Source organism: Peromyscus maniculatus, chromosome 7 (assembly GCF_049852395.1).
Source record: "Peromyscus maniculatus bairdii isolate BWxNUB_F1_BW_parent chromosome 7, HU_Pman_BW_mat_3.1, whole genome shotgun sequence".
NCBI classification, from domain to species: Eukaryota; Metazoa; Chordata; class Mammalia; order Rodentia; family Cricetidae; genus Peromyscus; species Peromyscus maniculatus.
The window spans coordinates 107,629,874-107,656,213 of NC_134858.1; the positions used below are offsets into that span (position 1 = coordinate 107,629,874).

The 26,340-nt window shown below is 39.5% G+C and overlaps 1 protein-coding gene across 3 annotated transcripts in view; it reads left to right on the top strand.

The window, feature by feature from the left end:
• Window positions 1-26,340, top strand: part of Smarcc1 (SWI/SNF related BAF chromatin remodeling complex subunit C1) — a 127,493-nt gene that overhangs the window by 65,192 nt on the left and 35,961 nt on the right. For all 3 annotated transcript variants that reach the window (XM_042281738.2, XM_042281739.2, XM_042281740.2), the window contains exons 19-24: window positions 3,256-3,315; window positions 6,663-6,921; window positions 8,468-8,629; window positions 17,170-17,225; window positions 19,762-19,876; window positions 21,744-21,898. In XM_042281738.2, coding sequence (XP_042137672.2) covers window positions 3,256-3,315; window positions 6,663-6,921; window positions 8,468-8,629; window positions 17,170-17,225; window positions 19,762-19,876; window positions 21,744-21,898 — 807 coding nt within the window. The remainder of the gene's footprint in view (window positions 1-3,255; window positions 3,316-6,662; window positions 6,922-8,467; window positions 8,630-17,169; window positions 17,226-19,761; window positions 19,877-21,743; window positions 21,899-26,340) is intronic.

Here is a 26,340-nt window from a genome sequence, read left to right on the forward strand (position 1 = left end):
TTTTATTTTGAGACTAATGAAATAAGATCCATTCTCGAAAACAGTGAGGCTGGAGAGAAGGCTCAGTGGTGAAGATCACTTACTGCTCTTGTAGAAGTCCTGAATTTAGTTCCCAACACTTATTTCATAGTTAAACATCCGTAACTGTAGTTCTAGGGGATCCAACATCCTATTCTGGCCTCTTTGTTCATCACATATGCATATGGTACACGTGTATGTTTGTGTGTGTACGAAGGCAAAGCAAAGAGATGCATAAATCTAAAACAAACCAAAAAAATTAAGCAAACAAGATATAGAACCCATGAAATGTAATGTTAAAAGTATTGGATGCTTTTGTGCTTTGCTATCAAACTAATTAAGACCCAAAGGAAGGAATTCTTTGCAGCATTTGTTGTTTGTTTGTTTGTTTGTTTGTTTGTTTGTTTGGGATAGGTTTCTTTCTATAGTCTTGTCTGTCCCGGAACTCACTCTGTAGATCAGTCTGGCCTTGAACTCATAGAGCTCTGCCTGCTGGGATTAAATTTTATTTATTTTACTTACTGTGTATGAATGTTTTATGTGTGTGTATATATTTTTTTCTGTGTCCCACTTTTATGTCTAGTGCCCAAGATATCCAGAAGAGGATTTGGGTTAGAGATTACAGATGGCTGTGAACTGCCTTTTGGTGCTGGGAACTGGAAGAGCAGCCAGTGCTCTTATCACTAAGCCTCTCTTCAGCCCCTTTTTGCCATTTTTAGAAAAAATTTTGTTTGTTTTTCCATGTGTAGGAATGTTTTGTCTGCTTGTGTATTATGTATATAGGCTACACTTATAAGCCTGGTGTCCTTAGAGGTCAGAAGTGGGCATTATATCTATATTGATCTATACCTAATCCACTCTGTGAGTTCTGGAAACTGAACCTATTTTCTCTCCAGGAGCAGAGAGTCTCCTTAAGCACTGAGCTGTATGTCTTGCTCCCTTTCACAATTTTTTTTTTTATGAGTAGAAGGAGCTTGTTATCTATCTGAAGTCGAGAGATTTGTGTAATATGTTTTATATCTTATACCTCAATAAATACAAAATAAACAAACCATTCAGAATTCTCCTGCAGTGTACATTTGCAAGCCCCTGTTGATGCTTCTGAATGTTCCTTGTCTTTAAGAGAGGAAGTATGCATTGCTGTAAGCCGTGGATGTGGAGCCCATTCTGCCTGTCTACATCTCAGAAATGGGGAGATGGCTGTTGGGCCTGCCCACCAGTGTTGTCCATGTCTAACTTGTATAATTGCCCCTGGATTTTCTTGGGTTTGGTTGCTTCTGAAGTCAGATGTTAATGATTTTGTTTCTCAATCTGATTGATACCTCTGGTTTTGGTTCATTAAGAAGTTCCTTTGACTTAAAATACTTCTAAGTGCAGTTTAGCAATATGTTGAGTTATAGTGCATCTTTTCTTTTCATAAAACTAGTAGGGCTAAGGATTTTTCCCAGTGAGATAACACTTGCTTACCATGCCCACGGCTTTGGGTTCATTTCTGTGTACCACAAAAACAGAAAAAAACATAACTTTTAGGAATTCTGGATACTTAGGTTAAAAACTGATTTTTGTGTTTAGTTTTGTTTTCTGTTCTGCAAATGATCAGATATTATAGTGTGATATAAAGTGAACATTGCAGAGGTCTAGTAAAGCATAATTAAACTTTTACCATGTGCATGTAACTCAAATGCAGATGGAAGTCCTACTATTTATATTAAGAAGCTTTATCAACACAAGGAAATTATAGACTGGAAATTTTTTCCACTCACACATTCCAGACTTTCAAAGATTAGAGAAATCAGAGTAGTACAATTTGTAGTATTATAGCATGTGTCTTTGGAGTACATATATTTATTATCAGCTATTCTGTATAGCCTTTCCCCAGTAAATCTATGAGTGGAACATGGCCCACAAATCCAAGACTCTCTTGTCAATAGCTCAAATGATTTAGAGCCTGTAGGGCATCTGTGTCCTAATACCCCCTTTTTCTAGTTAGGAATTGTTGAGAAAGAGGTCATGTGACTTTAGGAAATCAGTTGGAGACTTTTCAGAGACATAGATGGGGGAGAATGTGGAATTGTTAGGGTTGGAATTAAGAATCTGAGCATTTGAGGCCAAAGGGTTGAGAACACTTATTGTTCTCTCGAAGGACCTTGATTTGTTTCCTAGCTCCCAAACACAGCTTACTACCTTCTGTAACTCCAATTGCAGGGAACTTGCTGCCCTCTCTTGCCTCTGTGTGTACTATAGTATGTACACGGTGCACACACATGGGCGCAAAACACTCATACAACTAAATTTAATTAAATAATAATTTAAAAAATTTTAGTGTTTTTTTTTTTTTAAAAAGATTTATTTATTTATTATGTACACAGAAGAGGGAGCCAGATCTCATTACAGATGGTTGTGAGCCACCATGTGGGTGCTGGGAATTGAACTCAGGACCTCTGGAAGAACAGTCGGTGCTCTTAACCTCTGAGCCATCTCTCCAGCCCCCAAAAAATCTTAGTGTTTTAAATGCATGGTGTATTTTGTCTTAGAATCCTAGGAAAAGTTCATTTGTCAAGTTTTTTTTTTTTTTTTTTTTTTTTTGGTTTTTTGAGACAGGGTTTCTCTGTGTAGCTTTGTGCCTTTTTCCTGGAACTCACTTGGTAGCCCAGGCTGGCCTCGAACTCACAGAGATCCGCCTGCCTCTGCCTCCCGAGTGCTGGGATTAAAGGCGTGCGCCACCACCGCCCGGCTTTCATTTGTCAAGTTTTATTAAATATTTACCTTAATTTTTTCCCATTACATTCATTTATGTGTGTATGTGCATGCACACTCACACTTGTGTGGCGGTCAGAGGACGAGTTTTGGAAGTCACTGTTCTCTTTCCATTCTGTGAGTTCTGGAGAATCAAACTCAGGCTGTCAGGCCTAATAGTGACAACCTTTACCCTCTCATTCTTCTGGCTGGTTCCTAGGTTGGTTTTTCTATAGATGCATATGATTTATCTTATTTATGAATTTTCAAGTTGTGTATCTTCCAAAGTTGAAACAACATGGAAGTTGTTCCTGAGACTAATCAAAACCAGAAGCTGTTGAAGCATGCCAGACCTTCTCTTGAAATTTTTGAATGTTTAGTTATTCGGGGACTCATCTTGGTGACTGGATAAAGCAGTTCTGTGAGCTTAAGGAAATCCTGCCTGAGCCCTATCCATATGCATTTGTGATGAGTAAATCATTTCTCACTTTGTTTCTTTAGAGTAAAGCTGCTAGTGCTGGAAGGGAATGGACAGAACAGGAGACCCTTCTTCTCCTAGAGGTAAGCTGACCAGTGCCGTAGCCCTTACAGCTGATGCGTAAGCTTCTACTTGCTCTGTTTTCTTCTTTCTTTCTAAAAACTCAAAACTGTTACTCTTGAGTTATTCTAGTCTCTCCTCTCGCTATCAGTGTTAAGCATGTGCCTTTTCAGTTCCACCGTTTACAATCATAACTCTTGAATCGCCATAGCTGTCATGGATGCTATTTAAACAAGAATGTGTGCTCAGTACTCACAAGTGAGTACAGCTTGTTTTTTAGTGTTGTTTTGGGGTCTTTGTGCCATAAGGAGAAATTTAATTGTACTGGAAACCACAGCAATGTTTCTATCTGTAAGATTAGTGGATAGGGCCATGTGATGGTGGCGCACTCCTTTACTCCCAGCACTCGGGAGGCAGAGCCAGGCGGATCTCTGACTTTGAGGCCAGCCTGGTCTACAGAGCAAAATCTAGGACAGGCACAAAAACTACACAGAGAAACCCTGTCTCCGGGAGGGAAAAAAAAAAAAAAATGAGTGGATAGGGCTGGAGAGATGACTCAGCTGTTAAAGGTTATATTCACAACCAAAAATAGAAGCTTAGTGGATTTCACAGAGTGATGTAAGAAATCCTGAGCTACTGTTTACTATGAACATACTGAAGAAAACTGCTGTATCCTTAAACAGTAGTACATTTTCTTTACTGCAGGTGGGATCTGGGCTGTGTTTGTGTTGATTTTTTTTTTTTTAACCTTAAAAAAAATAAGTCTCAGCAGCATTGTTTACCATTAACACTATCCATAAATGCAGTTTATTTAGAGCAATCACTAGCTTAAAAGTTGGCTTTCAGGTATGCACCCTCTAAGCCTAGCATTTGAAGATTGCAAGTCCTTTGCCTTCCATGGGTAGAAAGGACAGCTCAGTCTTGAAACTTTCTTAGAAAAAACAACATACATGCATACACACAGGGAATGTGCCAGGTATGGCGATCCACTTCTTAATCCCAGTGTTCAAGAGGCTGGATCACTTAGGCTACATAGGATGCTTTTCCTCACAAGCCAGAGCACGTGTCTGTCTGTCCTTCTATATTTGTACAGTGACCTTTGGTCTACATAGACAGGGTGGTGGCAGTACTCTTCATTAATTCCATCAATAGGAAAAAGAAAGCAGGTAGCTCAGGGCTTTGTTTGTTTGTTTCACGTGTGTGTGTGTGTGTGTGCGCGCGCGTGTGCGTGTGTGCGTGTGTGTGTGCGTGTGTGTGTGTGTGTGTGTGTGTGCGTGCGTGCGTGCGTAGTGGGGAGGGGAGCACATAACACTACCTGGAGGCAGTTCTTTCTTTCCTCAATATGGGATCCACGGATTGAGATCAGGTGGTCTGGTTTGGCCGCAAATGCTTTAAACAACTGAGCCAAATGACTGGCATTCTAATCAGTTAATGAGATCTAGCTTAGAGAGGAGCCCTGTGTCTAAAAATCAGATGGAGACCAGTAGTGAATGATAACCTTACATTGACCTCTTGTCTCCATGCACACGCATGGTCATGATGGTTCACACACTTTGTACACACAGATCCTCAAGATGGGCATCAGAATAGCAAACCAGCAAAATTATGAATTGAGTTATATCCAAATGAAATTTAGATTTGTCCATAATAGATAAATCTAGTTGTTTCATTGGTGTTTGCTTCTGAAAATATTTCTGACTATTTTTGAAACTTCCCACTTACTGTTTTTGTTTGTTTTGAGACTGTGTCCTTGTTTACATAGCCCTGGCTGTCCTGGAACTCATATGTAGACCAGGCTGTCCTCAAAGTTAGATGTTTGCCTGCCTCTTTCTCTGCCTCTACACTCTGTGCTGGGATCCAAGGCGTTTGCCACCACTGCCTGGCTTAGAGTGTTTTGATGATGTTTGGCCTTATGCTGACTATATTGATCAAATGTGAAGTCATTGAAGGTAGGAGAGATCATTTGTTTTGAGTTAAACATTTTCCAGCCTCACCAAAAGGTAAGGAGAAGCTTTACCTAGGACACACCCAAGCTTCTACTTTTAATCTCAGATGCCACCACCAAAAAATAAACAGTGTAGGAAGTCATGACCTAGAAAGAAGTAACTTCAGTGAGCCCCTAAGAAGTCTTCTAAGTTGTTTCAGTCCTTGTATTTACATTTCTTACTTGTTAACCTATTATTATTGAAGGTTTGTCAGGATTTTTACCAAAATGTATAATTTTTATGATTATTAGGTACTTTCAAAATTTTACTATTAGTCTCAATTTTTCTTAAAAATATGACCTCTTGTAGATCTTAATTTTATTTTGTGGTTTTATGTGTGTGTGTACATGATGTCTGAGTATATGTGGAAGCCAGGATGACTTTGGAGTCAGTTCTCTCCTAGCGTCATGTAAGCTGCTAAACAAAGTAACTTTTATCTGCTAAGCCGTCCTGCTCTCCCCTGCTTGTAGTTTTTTATAATTTAGCTTGGAAGAAACGATCATAGAATGGCATCTAGTGAAGTAACTGAGTCTCTTCATTTATTTAAGGCATTGACTTCTCTCACTTTGATTTTCTTTCTATCATTGTTTATCTTTCACTTAATTTATTGAATTTTTATCTCACTTTAATGCTGTTCTAAATGTTTTTCCTATTTATAATTGTTCGCTGCTGTTAGGGAAATACAAGTACTGTTTGTGTCTTCTGTTGCGCTTTTAGCCGTCATTTGATACTTAGTTTTAATCTTCAACAATATTGAAGTTTTTATTTAAACAATATTGATCCTGTTAAAGGACAGTATTATAATGTGCATATATTTTCTTTATTTTTGTTGCCTGGTTGACAGCTTATTACAAAGAAAACTGCCAAATAACATTTTATTTTAATGTACACAAATAATCACTTAACGTTATTATTTTGAAGTAGGCTCTGTCTCCGTCTGGTAATCTTCAAAATTTTTGCCTCAATTTACTTAGCACTGAGATTTAAAGGCATGTGCCATCTCAACGAAATCTTTATCCAATTTCTTTTTTGGGAGACAGGATTTCTCAGAGTAGTTCTGGGATCTGTCTGCCTCTGCCTCCCAAGTGCTGGGATTAAAGGCATGTACCACCACCGCCGCCCTTTACCCAGTTTTTTGTTTTGTTTTTTTTTTTTTTTAAAGAAATATTGTCTACAGAATCTTAGTAAGCCAGGGGGTTTGCATGCCTCTTATCATAGCACTCTGGAGGCTAAGCCAGGAGTTTTAGAAGCTTGAGACCAGTCTGTACCACATAGTGAGACCCTGTCACACAGGAGAGAGAAGAAACACATGCTTCATTTTTTTCCATCCTTATTACTTCCTTTTTATTTGATATTAACTGTCTTTTGTTTATGTGTTCATTCAGGCTCTGGAGATGTACAAGGATGATTGGAATAAAGTCTCAGAACATGTTGGAAGTCGTACTCAGGATGAATGCATCCTCCACTTTTTGAGGCTTCCCATTGAGGACCCATACCTTGAAAATTCAGATGCTTCTCTTGGGCCGCTAGCTTACCAGCCTGTTCCTTTCAGCCAGTCAGGAAACCCAGTGATGAGTACAGTTGCCTTTTTAGCGTCTGTGGTTGACCCTCGTGTGGCATCTGCTGCAGCAAAAGCAGCTTTGGGTATGTACTTTCTGTGTAAGCTGCCTCTCTAGCACCAGAGGCTGCCCTCAGATGGAAGTATTGCGAGCGGTGTTCTCGATTCTTGGATAACATGCCTGCTCTGTAGAATGAGTACCTGGATTTGGATCTCCAAAGCCCATGTAAGAACTGGACATTCCAGTATGTACTTGTTGCATCTGCCCTGGGGGCAGATAGATGGTCAGAAACCATATCTCAGAGAATAAGATGAAGGAAGAAGTGACAGAGAAAATCTGTCCTGATGTCAGCCTCTGGTCTACACATGCCCATTGATGTGAGCTAGTTAGCAGTCTTACACACAATCATAAACTGACACGTGTACACTAACAGATGTTTTAAAAAATATATCTCAGCTGTTACACCCTAAAGACAATGGGCTTCATAAAAATTATAAGTAACCTTTTAATGTATTAAAATAGTTTGAAGGTTGAGAGCATTTGTTTGAATTTTCTTTCATTTTTTAAAATATATTTTGTGTGTGTGTGTTTTGTTTTTTTCGTTTGGTTTGTTTTGTTTTTGTTTTTTGAGACAAAGTTTCTCTGTGTAGCTTTGGATCCTGTCCTGGAACTCACTCCGTAGCCCAGGGTGTCCTCGAACTCACAGAGGTCCACCTGCCTCTGCCTTCTGAGTGCTGGGATTAAAGTGTGTGTGTGTTTGTGTAATCACCTACTATGATACATGTCTGAAGGTCAGATGATTAGCAGTGGGAGGATTGGTTCTCACCTGCCCACGTGTGCCTTGTGAATTAAACTTAAAACTCAGTCTAGCCACAGGTGCCTTTTCCTGCTGAGCTATCTTGCTGGCCGATAGAATATTTGGTTAGAATTAGGGGAGCAGCTAGATGTGATGCCAGACACCTATGAAATGCCAGCGTCTGGGAGGCAGAGGCAAAGGAATCATGACTTTGAGGTTCAGCTTGGATTACAATGGATCTTGTCTCCTACATACATGCACACACATCTTTTTTTCCCCTCAAATATGTAAAGAAAAAGAAGTGTTTTTGTGGCATTAAGGAATAGGTAGAGCTAAGGAACAGAAGTTACTTCATATTTTTGTAGTCAATTAATTTTGTTCATATGCTGTGTGGTGCCAGAGGCGGTGGCTGAGTTCAAGTCCAACTCTACAGAGCGAGTTCCAGGACAGGCTCCAAAGCTACACAGAAAAACCCTGTCTTGTAGGGGGGCAAAATTTTGTTCAGATGTCTTTTACAGGATTTTTAGCATTATGGTAGTCTGATCCGTGGTGTTTTTACAACTACCAGTCTAGCCAACAGAATGATAAAATTAAGTCTGCAATTTTAACTCTTAAAAATAGATCTTCAAAAGTCTTTTTAAAGTGTATTTAAGAAGTTATTATGTTGAGGATAAAAACCTGGAGTAGTAGATTGATTCATTTTGTCTTCTGCCTTTTCAAAAGAGCTCACTGCAACCAAACCAATGCTATTATGCCAGACGCTCTAGGTCATGTGTAGGAGCACGTATCTATGCAAAATTAAAATGCTATTATTCTCTTTTTGATCTTGAATCAGAGGAGTTTTCTCGGGTCCGAGAAGAAGTACCACTGGAATTAGTTGAAGCGCATGTCAAGAAAGTACAAGAAGCTGCTAGAGCCTCTGGGAAGGTGGATCCTACCTATGGCTTGGAGAGCAGCTGTATTGCAGGCACAGGTCCTGATGAGCCTGAGAAGCTTGGTGAGTTCACTGCTGTGCCCCAGGACTTGGTTACAGAATGTTTATATTCCCTGTCAGTGTGCAAAATATTAGGGTTTGCTTCTACTTAAGTGAACAAAATGATCAGTAGCAACTTGGTTAAGTTTGGTGTGTAATTTTTTTCCTCTCACATACTTGGGGGTCATAGGGCAAGATGGCATGGAGAGAGCAAGAACTAAAAACAATGCCTCGTGAACGGAACAGTATCACAATTAAGACTTTTTTTGGTTTGTTTGTTTTGTTTTGTTTTGAGACCAGGTTTCTCTGTGTAGTAGCTCTGGCTGTCCTAGATCTCCCTTTGTAGAGCAGACTGGTATATCGAATTCATACAGATCCACCTGCCTCTGCCTCCTGGATGCTGGGATTAAAGGTGTGCGCTAACGCGCTTATTTGATGTATTTATGGCTGATGAGAGACCTGTTTCATTATATATACTTAGGTTGTTTTACAATCCTCTTATGTAAGATACTTAGAAAACTCCCCATGTTAACCACCTAGCTTGTTATTCAATAGGTTCTACTATGTTCACATTTGTCTTCGTTACTTAATTCTGTAACATTTTCTTTTCCATGAAAGGAATTCTAGTTCTGGGGTTTTGTTTGTTCTCTTTCTTTGAGACAACTTCTCATTATGTAGCTTACACTGATATGGTTTTCTTTCCTCATCCTACTACATGTGGAGTTACATGTTGGGTTTAAGAACTGCATAAGGAGCCCAGGTGGTGGTGGTGGTGCATGCCTCCTAGCACTGGGGAGGCAGAGGCAGGCAGATCTCTGAGCTCAAGGCCAGCCTGGTCTACAGAGCGAGTTCCAGAACAGCCAAGGCTACACATTGGAAACCCTGTCTTGGGGGGAAAAAAAACCAAAAACAAAAACTGAGAGTCTCCATATTCTTCTTAGGCCTTCCTCCTGTCAGCAGTTTACATAAACAGGATCATAAATGGACATATAGCCTTTTATGTCTTGATTCTTTAGCTTAACATGGTATTCTCAAGGATCATCCATCAGTCTTTGCTCTGCTGTGTAGTGCTCTGAGCACACGTTCTCTGTTGGTTTATTTTTCATCAGCTCATAGACATTTGCCCTATACATTTCTTCTGCTTTTATACTACCAAATAATGGTAAATAATCATTTTATACAACCATTTTGTGAGCACAGCATTTCTCAGTTCTGTGGTACTCTGTGTTTGGCTCTTTAAGAAACTATCAGACATTGCCATTGTGCCTGTATATTTTACGTTCTTACCAATGGTGTATGGAGGTTCCCTTTTCTCCACTTCCTTCTTTTAGGTGGTTTGTACCTGTCCTTCTGTTGGTTTGAAGTGAATGTCTTCATGAGTCTCTTCCTGGGAGAGTGGAGCTTTTGGCTTTTATCTATGGTCACCCTGTTACGCAGCAGTACAGCAGAATTACTAACTCAAGCTTAGTACCCATTGACCGGCCTTCCCCACTTCTGTTGACCCTCTGCACAGCCTGAGCTCTGGGGGCTGTCCTTGTAGTCTCAATTTCTGTCAGGCTAGCTTTTTACGGTTTTATTACTATTATCATTATTATTATTATTATTATTTTGGTGTGTGTCTCTCTCTGTGTGATATGTATAATGTTAGTACATACTTGTTTGTGCCATGTGTTTATGGAAGCGAGAGGATATCAGATTTCCTTTCCTTCTTATCATGCAACCTACTGGTAATCTAAGGCCATAAGTATCTAAACAAATGCCATTTAGTTTTCAAGTTATCTTTGTTTGTTTATTTTAAATTAAGTTGTTGCCAGCATGATTCTTTGGACCTCAAATAGTTTGCATGTCTTTTATAAAAATAAGAATGGTTTTCTTCAATAACTTTCATAATGGTGTGAATATCAGTAGTTTTTGGATTTTTAAGACAGTTTTTTTTGTTTAGCCCTGGCTGTCTTGGAACCCACTCTGTAATTGTGTGTATTTGTGTTTATATGTGCATGTGAGTGCAGGTGCCAGGGGACTCCAGAAAAAGAGTGTGGCATCTCTTAGAGGTATAGTTACAGTTGGATATGCGCCACCCAATGTGGGTGTTCAAATTAAATTCTGATGCTTTGAACAAGCAGTTGATGCTCTTAACCACTAAGCCATCTCTTCACTCCCAACCCCAATACCTCTTGCTCTAAAGTATTCATGTCAAATTAGATAACATATAAAAGTGGCTGCCTTTCTTGTTCATTCCAGCATTGGAGGATTTCTGGGTTAAGCAAAAGCACAGAATTCATTTTTCAAGGAGCACTATGTATAGGAAGTATTGTAACCAGTAGTACAAGGATAGATGTAATTTTAGACTAAGGAAGGCCTCCAAAAGGTATGGGTTTGAGCTGAAGTTTGGGAACATTTAGAATGTCCAAGAGCGGATTCAGGCAAATGTTCTTTTCTGTTGAACAGTGAGGACTAAGGCATAGAAATGGAGAGGAGAATGGGAAATAAACCTGGTGGCCACAATACGACATTCTTATTCAGATAGGGAGAGTAGTACACAATGTTAGATGCAGTTAAAAACATTAAGTGGCCGGGCGGTGGTGGCGCACGCCTTTAATCCCAGCACTCGTGAGGCAGAGCCAGGTGGATCTCTGTGAGTTCGAGGTCCACCTGGGCTACAAAGTGAGTTCCAGGAAAGGTGCAAAGCTACACAGAGAAACCCTGTCTCGAAAAACCAAAAAAGAAAGAAAGGAAGAAAGAAAAAGAAATCAATCAATTTGGGGTTCTGGAGAGATGGCTTAGCAGTTAAGAGCACTGGCTGCTCTTCCTGAGGTTCTGAGTTCAATTCCCAGCAACCAATGTTGGCTCACAATCATCTGTAATGAGATCTGGTGCCCTCTTCTGGCCTGCATACAGAACATTATATGCATAATAAATAAATCTTTAAAAAAATAGAGCATTAAGTGATGACAGGCTCATGAAGTATATGCTGTGTATTACATTCTTACATTTAATGTGGGGAATACACCAGGAGTCTCCAGGTATCGAGTTTCTGGCGTGTGGTGCACCCCATTCTCTTCTTCCGGACACGACTGAACTTAAGGCACTGCCAGTTCTCAAACCATTTGGTCTCAGTTCTTTATACTCTTGAAAAGCACTAGATACCAAAGATGCTTCTGTTGGTGAACATCACACTTAATGCATCACACTTAATGTTTTAGAAACCAAAACCTCTAAGTCTGAACTAGTTCATCGCCTATCATATGTGAGTCATGGACTTCATCTATAGCACCATTTAAAGTTAGAAACAAAATCTAAAAGCATTCGCAAGAGCATGTTGCTTTAGCTGTCTGCTCAAAGGCTTCATCAAACATGTTTCTCTAAAAAGCACAACTCCACATCTGTGAAAAAGAATCAACACTTTAGTTTTATGAACACTGCTTTTTCTTCGGAGACCCCATGGGTTTCTGGAACACATTTTTTGAATAACTGAATTAAATAAGCAATACTTTAGAGGGTATTCAGTTTGAGGGTGGGGAATACATAGAGACATGAGATGTGACTAGAGGCACATAGAGTCAATCAGTTAAGGAAGACGTTGTAGAGGAGATAACCTTTTAAAGCAGAGTGAATTAGCATGGCATGTTCTACAACAAATACCAATAACCAGAGGAGAAGCAGGTGATGTGGGCAAGTTTGGCTCTGAAGATAAACATGGAGTAGATTGTGGTAGCCTTTTGGTCTACCTTGTAGACATGGGGCCTCATCAGAATAGAAGCAGAATGATTTGATATCTTTATAAAATAACTATAGGCAATTTACAGATGGGGTGCAGACGTGACAGTCAGTAATGACAGAGCTGAATACATGATCAAGAGTGATAGATCATTAATTATTCAGAACATAGTTTTATAAGGCACCTGTTTTACAAGTATTTGAGTCTTTTTTTTTTTTTTTTTTTTGGTTTTTCGAGACAGGGTTTCTCTGCGTAGCTTTGCGCCTTTCCTGGAGCTCACTTGGTAGCCCAGGCTGGCCTCGAACTCACAGAGATCCGCCTGGCTCTGCCTCCCGAGTGCTGGGATTAAAGGCGTGCGCCACCACCGCCCGGCAAGTATTTGAGTCTTACCAGTCTGACTTTCCATTCTCCTTCAGCCCTTTAGGTAAGAAGTTCTAATTCTCTTCTCATCCTGAGTTTGCTAACCACGTTATTTTTAGAATGACTTTGGCAACTGCTCCCCTGTTTATGCCATGTGCCATCATGTTTATGAATCTAAAAATTCATAAATCTACGGGGGCTTGGTGGCACATACCTTTGATCCTAGCACTTAGGAGGCAGAGGCAGATCTCTTAGTTCCAGGCTAGCATGGTCAACATAGTGAGACCCTTAACTCTGCATACCTGGATAATTCTACCCGCTGGGACCAAGGATTTTCAGCCATCAGAATGATGATGGAAATGAGAGAGCACTAACTAGCTGCTTTTCCACAAGACCTGCCTAGGATTCCCAGCACTCACATAGAAGATCCCAGCTATCTGTAACTCAGTTCCAGTGGACCAGATGCCCTCTTCTCTACTCCACTGCGAGTAGGTGGTGCAGAGACATAACTGCAGGCAAAAGACCCATACACGTGGAATGAAAGTCAATGAATTGAGCACTTGCTAGCAGGATGTGGTAGTGCTCATCTCTAATCTCAGCACCCAGGAGGCAGCTGCAGGCAGATCTCTCTTCAGTTCAAGGAAAACCAGGCCTGTGTAGAGAATCTGTCTCAAAAACCAAAGAAAATAAATTTATAAATAAATAAATGGGGAGGGAGAGTTGACAGTTCCTATCAGAACCAAGACCAAACAGAAGCTCTGTTTTCTATAGCATCATGAGAAAAATACACAATATACAATTAAAGTATGTTTAGACATTTCCTAAGAGTGTAAGCAGTTTTTCTTGTTTCTTTCTACATTTAATGTCTCTTTAACTATATCATCATTATATAAGTGGATACCAAATTACATTGCCTTTTATCTTAGAATCACAGCCAATTTTAAAAAGTTGGTGTCATATTTGCTTGCCTTACCAGAAAGAATGTGAGTTTGTATACTTTTGGAATGTGGAAATAGATCATATAATTGTGGGTAGTTTTCCAAAAGCAAATCGTGTTTGTCACTTCTTGATGATGATACATATTTATGAACCCATGAGGTTGGGGTTCGCTTTAAAACCTGTATATATTACATTTTCTGTTTGGCTTTCTTCTCAGATCTTATTAATTTAATAAGTCTTCCTGTTTTGAGACAGGCTCTCATTATGTGGACCAGCCTGGCCTTGAACTCATATATCCCTCTGTCTCTTCCTCTGTCTCCTGAATGCTGCAGTTAAAGGGGTGGGCCGCCACCACCACCCAGCCAAAAGATACATTTTAAAAATCTGAACTAAGAATCAGAGCATTACTGATAATTCTCTTCCTCCCTATTCTTCTCACCTTCCCACTCCTAACAGTGGGAATCCTATATTTTAAATAGAGTTCTATATACTTCTAGAATGACTTTTATCACTAGCATAGATAATAGTTAAACAATATATGTTAAGTATAATTTTGCTGCATTTTAGTTTTTATAAAATATGGAATATTTATATGCTTAGTGATTTTTTTCTTCCTCTCTTTTTTTTTTTTATTCAGTGTATTGTTGCCCAATTTTTTACATGTGGTTTTAGGATCCAGGTAGTTGTTAATTCATAATGTAAAATATGTTCTGTGTGATTATAATCCATGTTTAGCTCCCTATTCTATTGAGTGGACAATTTGAGTTACTGCCTTTGTTTTGTATTTAAAACATCTGTGTACACTCTCGTGCTTCATGCTGTCCTAATACATTTCTTAACTCCATTGTAGCTAGCAAAGCAAGATGAATACACATCACTAACTTTGCTGTTTGACAGTACTTTTTTTCATCAGATCTGTTCCTCAGTGGAACATTCTCCAACCTTACACGTTCTTGCTTGTTTTTAAGTTTGGGTGTGAACAGGCCCTGTAGTTTACAGTGTTTTAGAAAAAGCAGTTTTCCTCAAAGCTTATGTGTTAGTTTTTACTTGGACTGACAGACAGCCTATTTAACACTACCTGGTATATAGTCCACCTGGTCAGCAAGTATGAAATGTCACTTCCTGTGATCTACCCTCCATCTCTGACTCACTTATGTGTACTATCTTTCCTGTTGGTTGATCCATGAACCAGTTTGTCTTGGCTTCTGCTCCCTGTTTTATTGTAGGTTTCATTTTCTGTATATGTCTTCTGTGCTAATTCTTTATTAACCATTCTGCATATGTTTTCTCCCATTTTGTTACTCACTTCATCTTTTTGGTTTTTTGAGAAAATACTTCAAGCTCACAGAATTCACTCTCTATGTACCCAATGCTGAAATTAAAGGTGTACAAACCATAACTGGCTTTTTTTTTTGAGACTTTTATTTAGATTTATTGTATTTTATGAGTATAGTTATTTTTGCCTGCATACCTGGTGGCCTCAGAGGTCAGAAGAGGGCTTTGGATCCCCTGCACCTGGTGTTATGGATAGTTTTGAGACTGTCATTGCTGGGAATAGAACCTGGGTCCTCTACAAAACCAACAAGAATTGTCTCGCAGCTCGTCTTTTTGAAGACACAGTTATTAATTTTTAATAGAGTTAACATTATGCTTTTTTATGCTGTAACAGCCCTTTGTGTCTGGTTGTTTTTTCTGTTTTCTTTAATATACTGCTATCATGTACTCATTTTCTTTCAGTTTGAAAATTTTATAATTAGATAAATGTTTCTCATTCCCCCACTCCTACCTCCGATTCTCCTAACCCTAAACATCTCCCTCCCAGCTTCATGTCCCCATTTAAAATATATATGTATATATATTTTATATACTTGGATATATATATATCTAGATATATAGATATATATCCATCCATACCCTTGCTAGGCTCAGTGTAGCACACCCTTAACTGTATATTTGGGAGGCAGACAGGAGAATCTCTGACTTCTGGCCAAACTGATCTACATAGTGAGTTCCGGTCTAGCCACAGCAATATAGTGAGACCCTATCTCCAAAAAAAGAAGAAAGCATAAATAAGTAACATAGAAGCTCTCTTAAGTCCAAGTAGGTGCTACTTATGTGGACATCGTATGCCCGTGTCTTGGAACCACATTGGCTAAGTTTTTAGGCAGCCCTATGCAAGAATTGGAGGGCAGGAGTGGAGATTTAGCTCAGTGGTAGAGCACTTGCCTAGCAAATACAAGGCCCTGGGTTTAGTCCTCAGTTCCAGAAAATAAAATTAAAAAAAAAAATTGGAGGGTACTTTTTCCTTGAACTTGGCTAGACCATTTTAATTACTTGACAGCGATTACGTGTTGATAATATTGCTCCGTTCAAGTCCTGATCCTAGTGTTTTTGCATGATCTGATGCTGCTTTTGACACTGTGTGCTTACAGCTTTTGGGACGTTATTGATCAGTAGCTGCTAGTCAACCATTGTTCTAGAAACAGATTGTTGGACTCCTGTTAAAAATCTAGACAAAAATTTCCTAATCAGTAGCTTTGAGAATTACTTTTTTGATATTGTTGTTGTTAATAAAATTGTTTGAAGTGTTTAAATCTTTTTTGTTAGTGGTAAATACTTGCATTTACAATGGGTAATATAAAATAACCCCTTTATTTAAAAATAGAACAAACTCTTTTTACCTTTAAGAATGTTTGCAGGTTTTTGTTTTAAAGAGTATTCATTTTCTATAATACTGTCTTCTTCTTTCCCCTACAACTCTCCTCCTAGAGATTGACTTCAGATCATGGTCTTCCTTAATTCTAATAGTAAATCTTTGTTATAAAAAAAATCATGTTATAGAAAGGATAGATTCCCATAACAGCATTCCCAGTATACATTATTAGATAGCCCATAGCAACATTATTACCCTCTTTCTGACTATTCTAACCTTATGAATTGGGATCACACACACACACAAACACACACAATATTATCTATCTTGTCTCCCTAATATTGTACTTCTGACCACGTGTTCTTTGTTTGTCATGGCTCCTTAGAAGATACTCTGCCCTTGTTTGTACTTCTGTTGCTGAGACAGGTTACACCCTTGTGTGCTGTGATAGAACAGTTGGATTGTGCACCTAACGCTGGCCAGAGTTAGATGCTTTTGTGGTATCAGCAAATACAGGACTTAGCAATGTTTCTGACTGAAATGTGTACTCGTTTAAATATCTGTTAGATAAAATGAACTATACTTACTCTCTAACATTTTAAAAACGGTTTTATTATTATATACAGAACTCACATGAGCATCGTGCATCTCCTCGAGGAAAACTCATTCCTGCTGTCTCCTCTGACTTCCCCTCTTCAGTTACCCACTGTCCTGACTTTACAGTGTTTATTACTCTCGTGTCCTTAGTCCTTCCTCATAATGGATGTGCTATGTACGTCTCACTTCCTTTGCCACCAGGAGGACTGGTTAATTGTACTGCACAGAAATATATTTCAGATGCTCTCCATACACTGACTTTTACCTGTTTCTCATTGTTTATTCTTTCACTTGTAGAAGGATCTGAAGAAGAAAAGATGGAAACAGATTCTGATGGTCAGCAGCTTGAAAAGGTAAAGGCTATTCAGATGTCTCCTCACAGAGAAACCATACAGTGCCTTTCCAGCGTCCTAGTTTTCAGATGTTGTGATATGTTAAGTCGCCCTCAGGGACTACCAGTGGATAGGATGATTTCCATTGATTCTTCACTACAGTTTCGTCCAATCCTTGTCCACCTCTTTGGCACCCTGTTAAAGCACAGTTGGGAGTAGGAATACAAGAGTTAGTTATTGTGAATATTGAATTGTAGGACCTGGGTGTTATACTTGTACCAGAAGACAATTGATCGATTTCCTAGGAGAGTTCACTGCTGACAGAAAGACTATTTAGTAAAGAATTTATGAGGAGCTGACCTTTGAGGTGGGTTTTAAAGAGAAAACCTGTATAAATTGAAATGGAGGATCAGGATTCAAAGCCTATGAGTGTGGTCATGTGTCCATGGCCCAGTCCCTGTCCATAAGAGGTAGTAAAGGCTCAGCAGTGTACTGAATGGACAGCCTCCTCAGGGATGACCTTGGTGTGTGTATTAGCCGTTACAGAATATTCATGAGTGGGATTTTAAAGTCTTGATTCCATGTGGTAGTATGAAATTATATAGATAAGGAGAAGCTACAATTAATAATATAATTGGTTACAATTCCGGCATTGTTGCAAATATCACAGAGTAATTCTACATTTGTGACTTCATTTAATTTATTTTGGGTTGCTTCCTGTTTTTTATTTCTTTTTTTCTTTTTTCTTTCTTTTTTTGGAAGATTTATTTATTATGTATGCTTGCATGACAGAAGAGGGCATCAGATCTCATTATAGATGGTTGTGAACCACCAGGTGGTTGCTGGGAATTGAACTCGGGACCCCTGGAAGACCTGCCAGTGATCTTATCCTCCGAGCCATCTCTCCAGCCTGGGTTTTTCTTTGTTTGTTTGTTTTGAGACAGGGTTTCGCTGTGTAACAACCCTGCCTGTCCTGGAACTTGCTCTGTAGAGCAGGCTGGCCTTGAACTCACAGAGATCCACTTGTCTCTGCCTCCTGAGTGCTGAGATTAAAGGCATGAGCCACTAAGACCCAGCTTTTGGGTTATTTTTGTTGCAACATAGTCACACTGTTGAGCTCTGGCTGGCTGGAACTCATTGTATAGACCAATCATTCTCAAACTCACACATTTCTCGCCTGCGTCTCTCTTTGGAGTGCTGAACCCCTGTACCTTGCCTTCATCTAATTTATTATTACTATTTTATTACTTTATTACTTTATTACTTTATTTATTTATTTATTTATTTATTTATTTATTTGCTTGCTTGCTTGCTTGCATGCACATCTGTACCACTTGCATGCCTGGTACCTGGGGAGACCAGAAGAGGGCATCTGGTTCCCTCGTACAGCATTACAGGTGGTTATGGACTGCCATGTAGATCCAGGAATCCATCCTGGATCTTCTGAAGAACAGCCAGTGCCCTTCCCTCTTGAGCCATGTCTCCAGCCTCTCAATTAATTCTTCAAATAGCCTCACCAAGTCAGTGGTAGTTTCCATTTTAAAGACTGTGTTCTCTAGTTTGCTAGAGGTCACAGAAATTTCAAAATTCCCAAATGTTGACCCGATGAATTGATTTTCAGTTACCAAAGCATGATCACAGTTGCTGTGCTCCTAAATCCATCAGTAAATGACATGATAAAATCATTTCATCAAGTTTTCCTCTGGTGTGACAGTCAAATGCATTCAGCCCTTTAATACACTTATCACTTAGATCCCCAGAATACACAGAAATGCCAGGTGCCCATGTTGGCCTGCCTATAATTTTAGCTTCAGAAGGCAGAGATAGGATCCCCAAGCATTATGACTTTAAGAGACCATGCCTCATTGAAAAATGTGGAATGATGACTGGGGATATTTACCAATGTTAACCACAGGGCTCTTTGTACATGTACACCCACATTTATGCAAACATATGTATACATACCACACATGAACATGAGGGCACCACAGAAAATTAAGCGTGTGCCCATGTAGTTTTTATGTTTTGGGTGTTTTTTGGTTTTGTTTTGTTTTGTTTTGTTTTGTTTTTAAATCAGTAAATAATACTGGTTAGCTGCTCTAGTCCTTTGGGCATTGTAAACCTGGTTTTGGTAGCAGATACTATGTGCTTGGGAGATGTATCATTCCACGAGCACCTAGATTTCAAATTGATTAAAAATCTGTATCTCACAGGGCGGTGGTGGTGGCGGCGGCGGCGGCGCACGCCTTTAATCCCAGCACTCGGGAGGCAGAGGCAGGTGGATCTTTGTGAGTTCGAGGCCAGCCTGGTCTACAGAGTGAGATCCAGGAAAGGCACAAAGCTACACAGAGAAACCCTGTCTCGAAAAACCGAAAAACAAACAAAAAACTGTATCTCAAAATTTGTTAGTCTCATTTCTAGGTCTTCTTTACCAGGCCCATCAGAATTTCGTCTATTTCTTGGCAAAAATACTGAAGCCTGTTGTGAGCTTAAGATGTTTTCACTCCTCAAACGTCTGCTTTACTTACTCCCTGCTCTTGTTTTGTGCTAATTTCAGGCAGAAAACAAAGTGGAAAATGAATCGGATGAAGGTGATAAAACCCAAGATGGAGAAAATGAGAAAAACAGTGAGAAGGAGCAGGACAGTGAAGTCAATGAGGACGTCAGACCAGGTGACCTGGGCCCTAGCCTCGACTGTGTTAGCCTGTGACTCACAGACCCCAAAGACGTTCCAGCCATTCTCCACTGCAGATTCGCTTTCCTTTGGGCTACCAACCAGCTCCCAAATAAAGACATGGGGACGTAGTGTTAATTATGAATGCTTGTTTCACTAGCTTTTTTATTTAACCTGTTTCTATTCATCTGTGTTTTTCTTCAGGGAAAAATACCTTTCTTTCATTCTGTAGTCCTATTTTCCTGCTTCCTCCTTTACTGGCTGGCTGGCCACTGGTGTCTGTTTTTCTTTTTTCCTTGAGCCTAAATTCCTCCTCCTACTTACTCTCTCTGCCCAGAAGTCCTGCCTATACCTTCTCTTTTCCTACTGGGCATTCAATTTTTTATTAGACCAGTAGGTCCCTTAGGCAGGCAAGGTAAAACAGCAACACATCTTTACATAGTTAAACAAATATTCCGCAACATAAACAATTGCAACTCATCTTTACATAGTTAAACAAATACTCCATGATACTCCTCCTTTAAAATATTATTTTTTAAGAAAAATACATTTGTTTTATTGTTAGTGGGTTTTGGTTGCTTTGTTTGTTTGCTTGCTTGCTTGCTTGCTTGTTTGTTTGTTTGACAAGGTGTCACTATGTAGCTCAGGCTGGCCTGGAAATTGAATATCTGCCTACCTCAGCTTCCTATGTATTTTTAAGTTTTTATTTTGTGTGCATGGGTATTTTGCCTGTGTGCATGTCTTTGCCACATATGCGCATTACCCTTGGAACTGGAATTGTAGATAATTGTGAGCTGACATTGAGATGCTGAGAACTGAGCCGTGGTCCTATGGGAAGAGCAGCCAGGGAGTCTTCTTACCCACTTTGCTCTAGTCTCCTGTGCTTTCTGACGGTGGCTGGAACAGTCCAAGCTGACCTGAAGCTTGATACGGAACTGATGTTGGTCTGGAACTCCTGACCCTCTTGCTGCTTCCTCCCAAGTATTAGGATTGCAGGCTTGTGCCTCCCTGCTGGCTTTCTTCATTTAATTTCAGTCTGTTGGGCGGGGGGGGGGGCTGTACACACTGTACCTTGGGCCATATCCACAGTCCTGCTTGGTGGTTTGTTGTTGTTGTTTACTTTGAAGTTTTTGAGGCTGGGTCTTACTAAGTTGCCTAGGCTAGACTTCAGTTCTCTGTATGATCTAGGCAGTCTCTGTTCCTGCCATCCTTTCGTCTCAGCTCTAGAGAAGCTGAGTATACAGTCCTGCAAAGCACTGAGATTAAAGATTTGTACCACATGCCTGGCCCATGGGTTTTATTGAATTTTTAGATGCCAGTGCTTATTCTGGAAGCTGCTTTTCCCTCTTTGTTTTCAATAGAGATTAAGCAAATTGTTCACCAACATTTAAATTCCCTTGTTCTTTGGTCTCTCTGTGTCTGTGTTCTGTTTCTTCCAGTTTGTTGTCTCCATTGTTCTTTTGGGGGGTGTCACTCCGTCTGTCTGTCCTATTCTTGCCACTATATTCTGTCTGTTGCAATAGCAGTCCCTCATGTCTGTCTCAGACTTGTGGAGTACTATTCTCAGTTTCTGATTCCATCCAGACCCAGTTGTCCTCCGAACATTCTGCTGCTTAGGAAACAGATGAGTCTTTAGCTGTGCTCCCCTGCACTCACCTTCATATCCAAGGGAGCTATACCCAGAAATAGGAAAGTGACACAAAGACAGGACGTGCCACTTGAGATATCCCCAGATGTGCACTTCCGTGCAGGGGGCGAGTCAGTGAGACTGGTAACATCAGTCCAGTTTGTCTTGCAAAAGTGGTTAAGATGTGTTATTGAGACTTACGTACACTCGTAACAAAGCTTTTTAAAAATATTTTCAGAAGAAAAGGAGAATGAAGAGAACAAGGAACTCACTGATACGTGTAAAGAAAGAGAAAGCGATACCGGGAAGAAGAAAGTAGAACATGAGATCTCTGAGGGAAACGTTGCCACAGCCGCAGCAGCTGCTCTCGCCTCAGCTGCTACCAAAGCCAAGGTTTGCCCCAGCAGCCCCTTTCCCGTGCTCTCTTAAGCTATGAATGGTCATATTGTTTTTAGTTAATTGGGAACATTTAGTATAAAGAACCTCCCTCCCAGCAGGAGATGACTGTTTGCTTGAATGACATTTCTAGGTTAAGAAATCCCCAGGCAGGAGGAGGGTGTTGAGAGTGGATCCGGTCCTAAGGGGTGACAGTTTTCCTTCCCTTCATTGTTGTCTTTAGCTTTGTGGAGGCCACCAATTGAAGGCCTGTTTTCAATTCTCCATTTTTAGTTTGCCTATGGAACTTGTCTTAGATCATTGTTTCAATAATTTTTACCAAATTGAAATATTAATGATTTTAAGACAAAATCTCCTTCTTTGTATAATTCTTCATCTTGATGTTACAGACTGAAAAGAAAGAAAGAACCTAAAATAGCTTTTTCTTCTTGAATTTGCCAGCTTTTCTGGGGGTGGTTTTTTCTATTTATAACATGGTCTCGGCTGCACTGCATATTTAAGAAGACAGGAAAATGTTATTTTCCCACGCTTCGTGTTAATTTAGCATTTTAAAGCATTCTGAAGATGAATATATGAAATTAAAAAAAAATCATCCATTCTTCCTGAGTGGTTTCCTTCCATGATAATTTACCAGATTTCAAGGACCAGCAGGTTCTAGAACTTTCCTAATCATCTGTCTTGAGTATTTCTTCACATGTTGACACAGATCTTCTTTCATAGTCCTTCAAACACTCTGCTGATGTGAACTACTTACTCTTAAGTGTTTAAGCTGTAAGGTATGAGTCATAGCAGATTCATAGGTCAGACACTTCAAACCACAACGCCACTGTTCGGAGTTCCTGCCCCTCGGACCTAGGTGGATATAAATCCCAGAAGGGAGTATTTCTGGAGATGTTACTACAAACCAAGGGGATTGCTCAGACAACCCAGGCACATACCTGGTTTTTACTAATGTAGCCTTACATCCTGCATTTTTATTCTTGCCCATGTATTTCAAAGATACTTTCTAAACTATATGCTTTTTCTCTCACCATTTTATTCACAACCTGTCTCTCCCTCCCTAGCCACCATGCCTCCCTTTCCTGTGAGTTTTGGGGCATGCTCTTACGTAATTGTAAGCACTAATGTAGTTGCCAATTTATTGCTTCCTTTTCTTTAGTTTGGTCCCTATTGGAAACAGTTTTCTATTTTCATGTCTTCCTGTATTCTGCCAGGTTGGATTATTTGGACATCATCTCCTTGTCTCTGAATTGTATGGAGTTTTGATTGTGTCGTTTTGAAACAGCTTATCACTCCGTAGCCTTGATGACCCACTTGCCTCTGGATGCTGAGTGTGCTCTACTACACCCAGATGTGTATGAATTCTTGCTATACATAATGTCATTGACGATTATCTCATCAGTATAGATTAGAAGCTACAAGAGCATTCCTCCTTTCTCAGTCTTCAAACCTGTAACCTTTGTTTATCTTTGATTTCTTGGTCTTAGGTTTGCTCTGACTTTTCTGGTACCAAGTCTGTAATTACCCTTTCATCATCTGCTAAGGACCAGCCACTCTTAGAGAGTCCCCTCTTAATCCTTGCCTCTTTCCACTATCTCGTTATCTATCATGCAACTCAAATGGTCTTTTGTTTTATGATTAGGACTTTTATTGAGTTTTAAGCTTCTTCTCTTGCCTTTCCTTTGGAATTATTTTGTTTCTTGTGGTTCTAAAAAGCAGAACCTAGCATTTCTAACCGTTCCCCTCCTGGAGCATGGTTCTCTTACTCCTCCTTCCTGTGATTTCTCCTGTTCTTAACCACCATCCTGTGCTCTAGTTCTTATAATAAGGAAATAAAATGGTTGACTGTTTTATCTGTTATACACTAGGGACCATGGCTGCTAGATTTCCTTCTCTTTATAGAAACTGCATCAAACATCATCAGTCCTGACCTTTACTGTTCTATGCAGTTGAGAATACTATAAAGAGACGGTTTTGTCACTCAGTCTATTCCTGCTCATCATCAGCTCTATTTCTAAAAACTAGGAGGTTTACTGTTTAGTCCCCACCAACCCCCATACAGATTTTCTCTGTGTAGCTCTGGCTGTCTTGGAGCTCACCATGTAGACCAGGCTGGCCTCAAACTCAGAGAACCACCTCCCTCTGCCTCCCGAGTGTTATGATTATAGAGGCTCCCAGTGTTGAGTATTAAGGCAAATGTCCCTCTAATGTGACAGTAGTGCAGAAATGTTCCTGCTGTAATTGTACGTGTGAGTGTAGTGCCTTATAGCTGCATCTGATCGAGCTCATGCAGCACATACTCACTTTTGTGCTGGATGCTAATCAGGGTGCAAGGAATTCACTTAAATTACTGTAATTAGCAAAGCTTCACTAAGCAGTCCAAGTTTCTCTTACTCTGACTTTGTTTTTCTGTGTCTATAAACAGCTTTGTTATTATGCTTGTCACCCTCATGCATAGAGAGGTAATTAGAGTCTCAGATCGAGCTCTTCGGTTAACTTCTGCCTTTCCATGGGAGTATTCCTTCAGGACCATGTCCATTTTTGCATCTGTTGACAAACTGTGATGAACCACACCTGCAGTAGGATTGGGCGAACATGAATAGGCAGGCATATCCACACATGGCTAGGTCCGCTGGGGTTTCTTCCGTCTTGGTGCTGAGACTTAGAAGGAGGATCTGAACCTTACCTGGGGAGTGAACTAGAGACCTCAGAGCCAGGATATATTTTTGTTCTCAGAATAATATAGCCATTTCTCTCAAATCCCACTTTCTCAAAGTCATATATCTTTGCCTTAAATTTCTTCATAAACTACTCTGTGTTCATACAAACTAAAATGGCAATCAAGGATTTATTCATGGAAACTGAGCAATAGAGAAGAACATTTCCTTACCAATAATGTAAACATATACCATAACTACTCCATATGTCTCAAATGTCATCATGTAGTACAGTACATAGATGACCAAACGAAAAGTTGGCCTATTAGACTATTTTATCTGCAGCTAGCCCTGTTCACTTTCCTGTTTGTGTGAGTCAACAGAAATTACTTCTGCGCATTGGAATCCCTGCCTCAAACCTATGACAGTGAAGTGGCTACTTTAGTTTCCTTAATCATCTCTACTTAGGGTTGTCCCGAAATTGCATATTCTTTTGTGGCATGTCTTCAATCTGTTCATCAAGTTTTTTTTGTTTTGTTTTTTTCATGTATTTTTTATTTCTTCATGTATTTTTACCAAATTATTCGCTTATTTCTTCATGTATTTTCACCAAAATATCTAATTAATGTGTAAATGATATTAAACATACTATGTAGCATTCCATAAACTGATAGAATTTTCTCAGTAAGTAGTAATTATCATATAAAACATATGACATTAATATTGCATATAATATGAGATGAATTAGCATCTCATAACTGAATACAAGACTATTCTTTATTCCAGTGAGTTATTTAAAATATACAACTTGAACATATTAAAAATTTAGAACAAAAATATGTGTGTCAACTTTATGTATAATAAACAACTCAAGTACTACTATTAAAATAATTGAGCTCCAAAGAGTAAAAAATGAAACAGTAATCCGCAGCACCATAAAATTAGAAAACACACATTACAAAACAAGCAATATTGTTAATGAGATACCAAGTGATAGTTCCTGACCACTTATCTTTTCCAGAACTGTACGTAGTATTTTGGGTAGTTCACTTTTTTTTTTCATCAAGTTTTATAAAGTCATTTTTTTTTAATACTTGGGCTCTTACTCTGATACTTCTGTGGATCCCTTGGTTCTTCTGTTGCCAGGTTGTCATAAATGCATACCCTGAGGGTCAGCGAAGTCCATGATGTGATTTTTCTAGTTTTTCCCTGCATCTCCTAGAGCATTTTCATTAGTATGTACAAGAAGGAAAGCTTTTCAACTCTTGACTTCAGAAATAGGTATTCTGAAAAATGGAGAAATATCCTCTCCGTTGACTAGCTGCTATACGTGGCTCTAATTTGAATTTCATTATATTGTGAGTACATGCTGTAACCTGGTTTAGTTTTAAGAAATCTGACACAATCCAAACTAGTTTTTTGCTTGGGTTTCTCTGTGTAGCTAGGTCTGGCTGTCCTGGAACTCACTCTATAGACGAGACTGGCCTTGAACTCATCGACCTGTCCCTACCTCCTGGCTGGGATTAAAGGCATGTGCCACCACTGCCCAGCAAGAATTATATTATAATAATGTAATTACAACTTGTCTCCCTTTCCTCTCTCCAGACCCTCTGAGATGCCCCTCCTTGTTCTTCCAAATTCATGTTGTTTGGAATAAATGCTATTTATTGTTATTGTACACATACATGTATATTCATATGTGTTCCTAAATATAATCTGTTCATATGTCAGAACCTAGTCTCACCAACACAACTGCCCAACACGGGCTAAACGGCAATAATA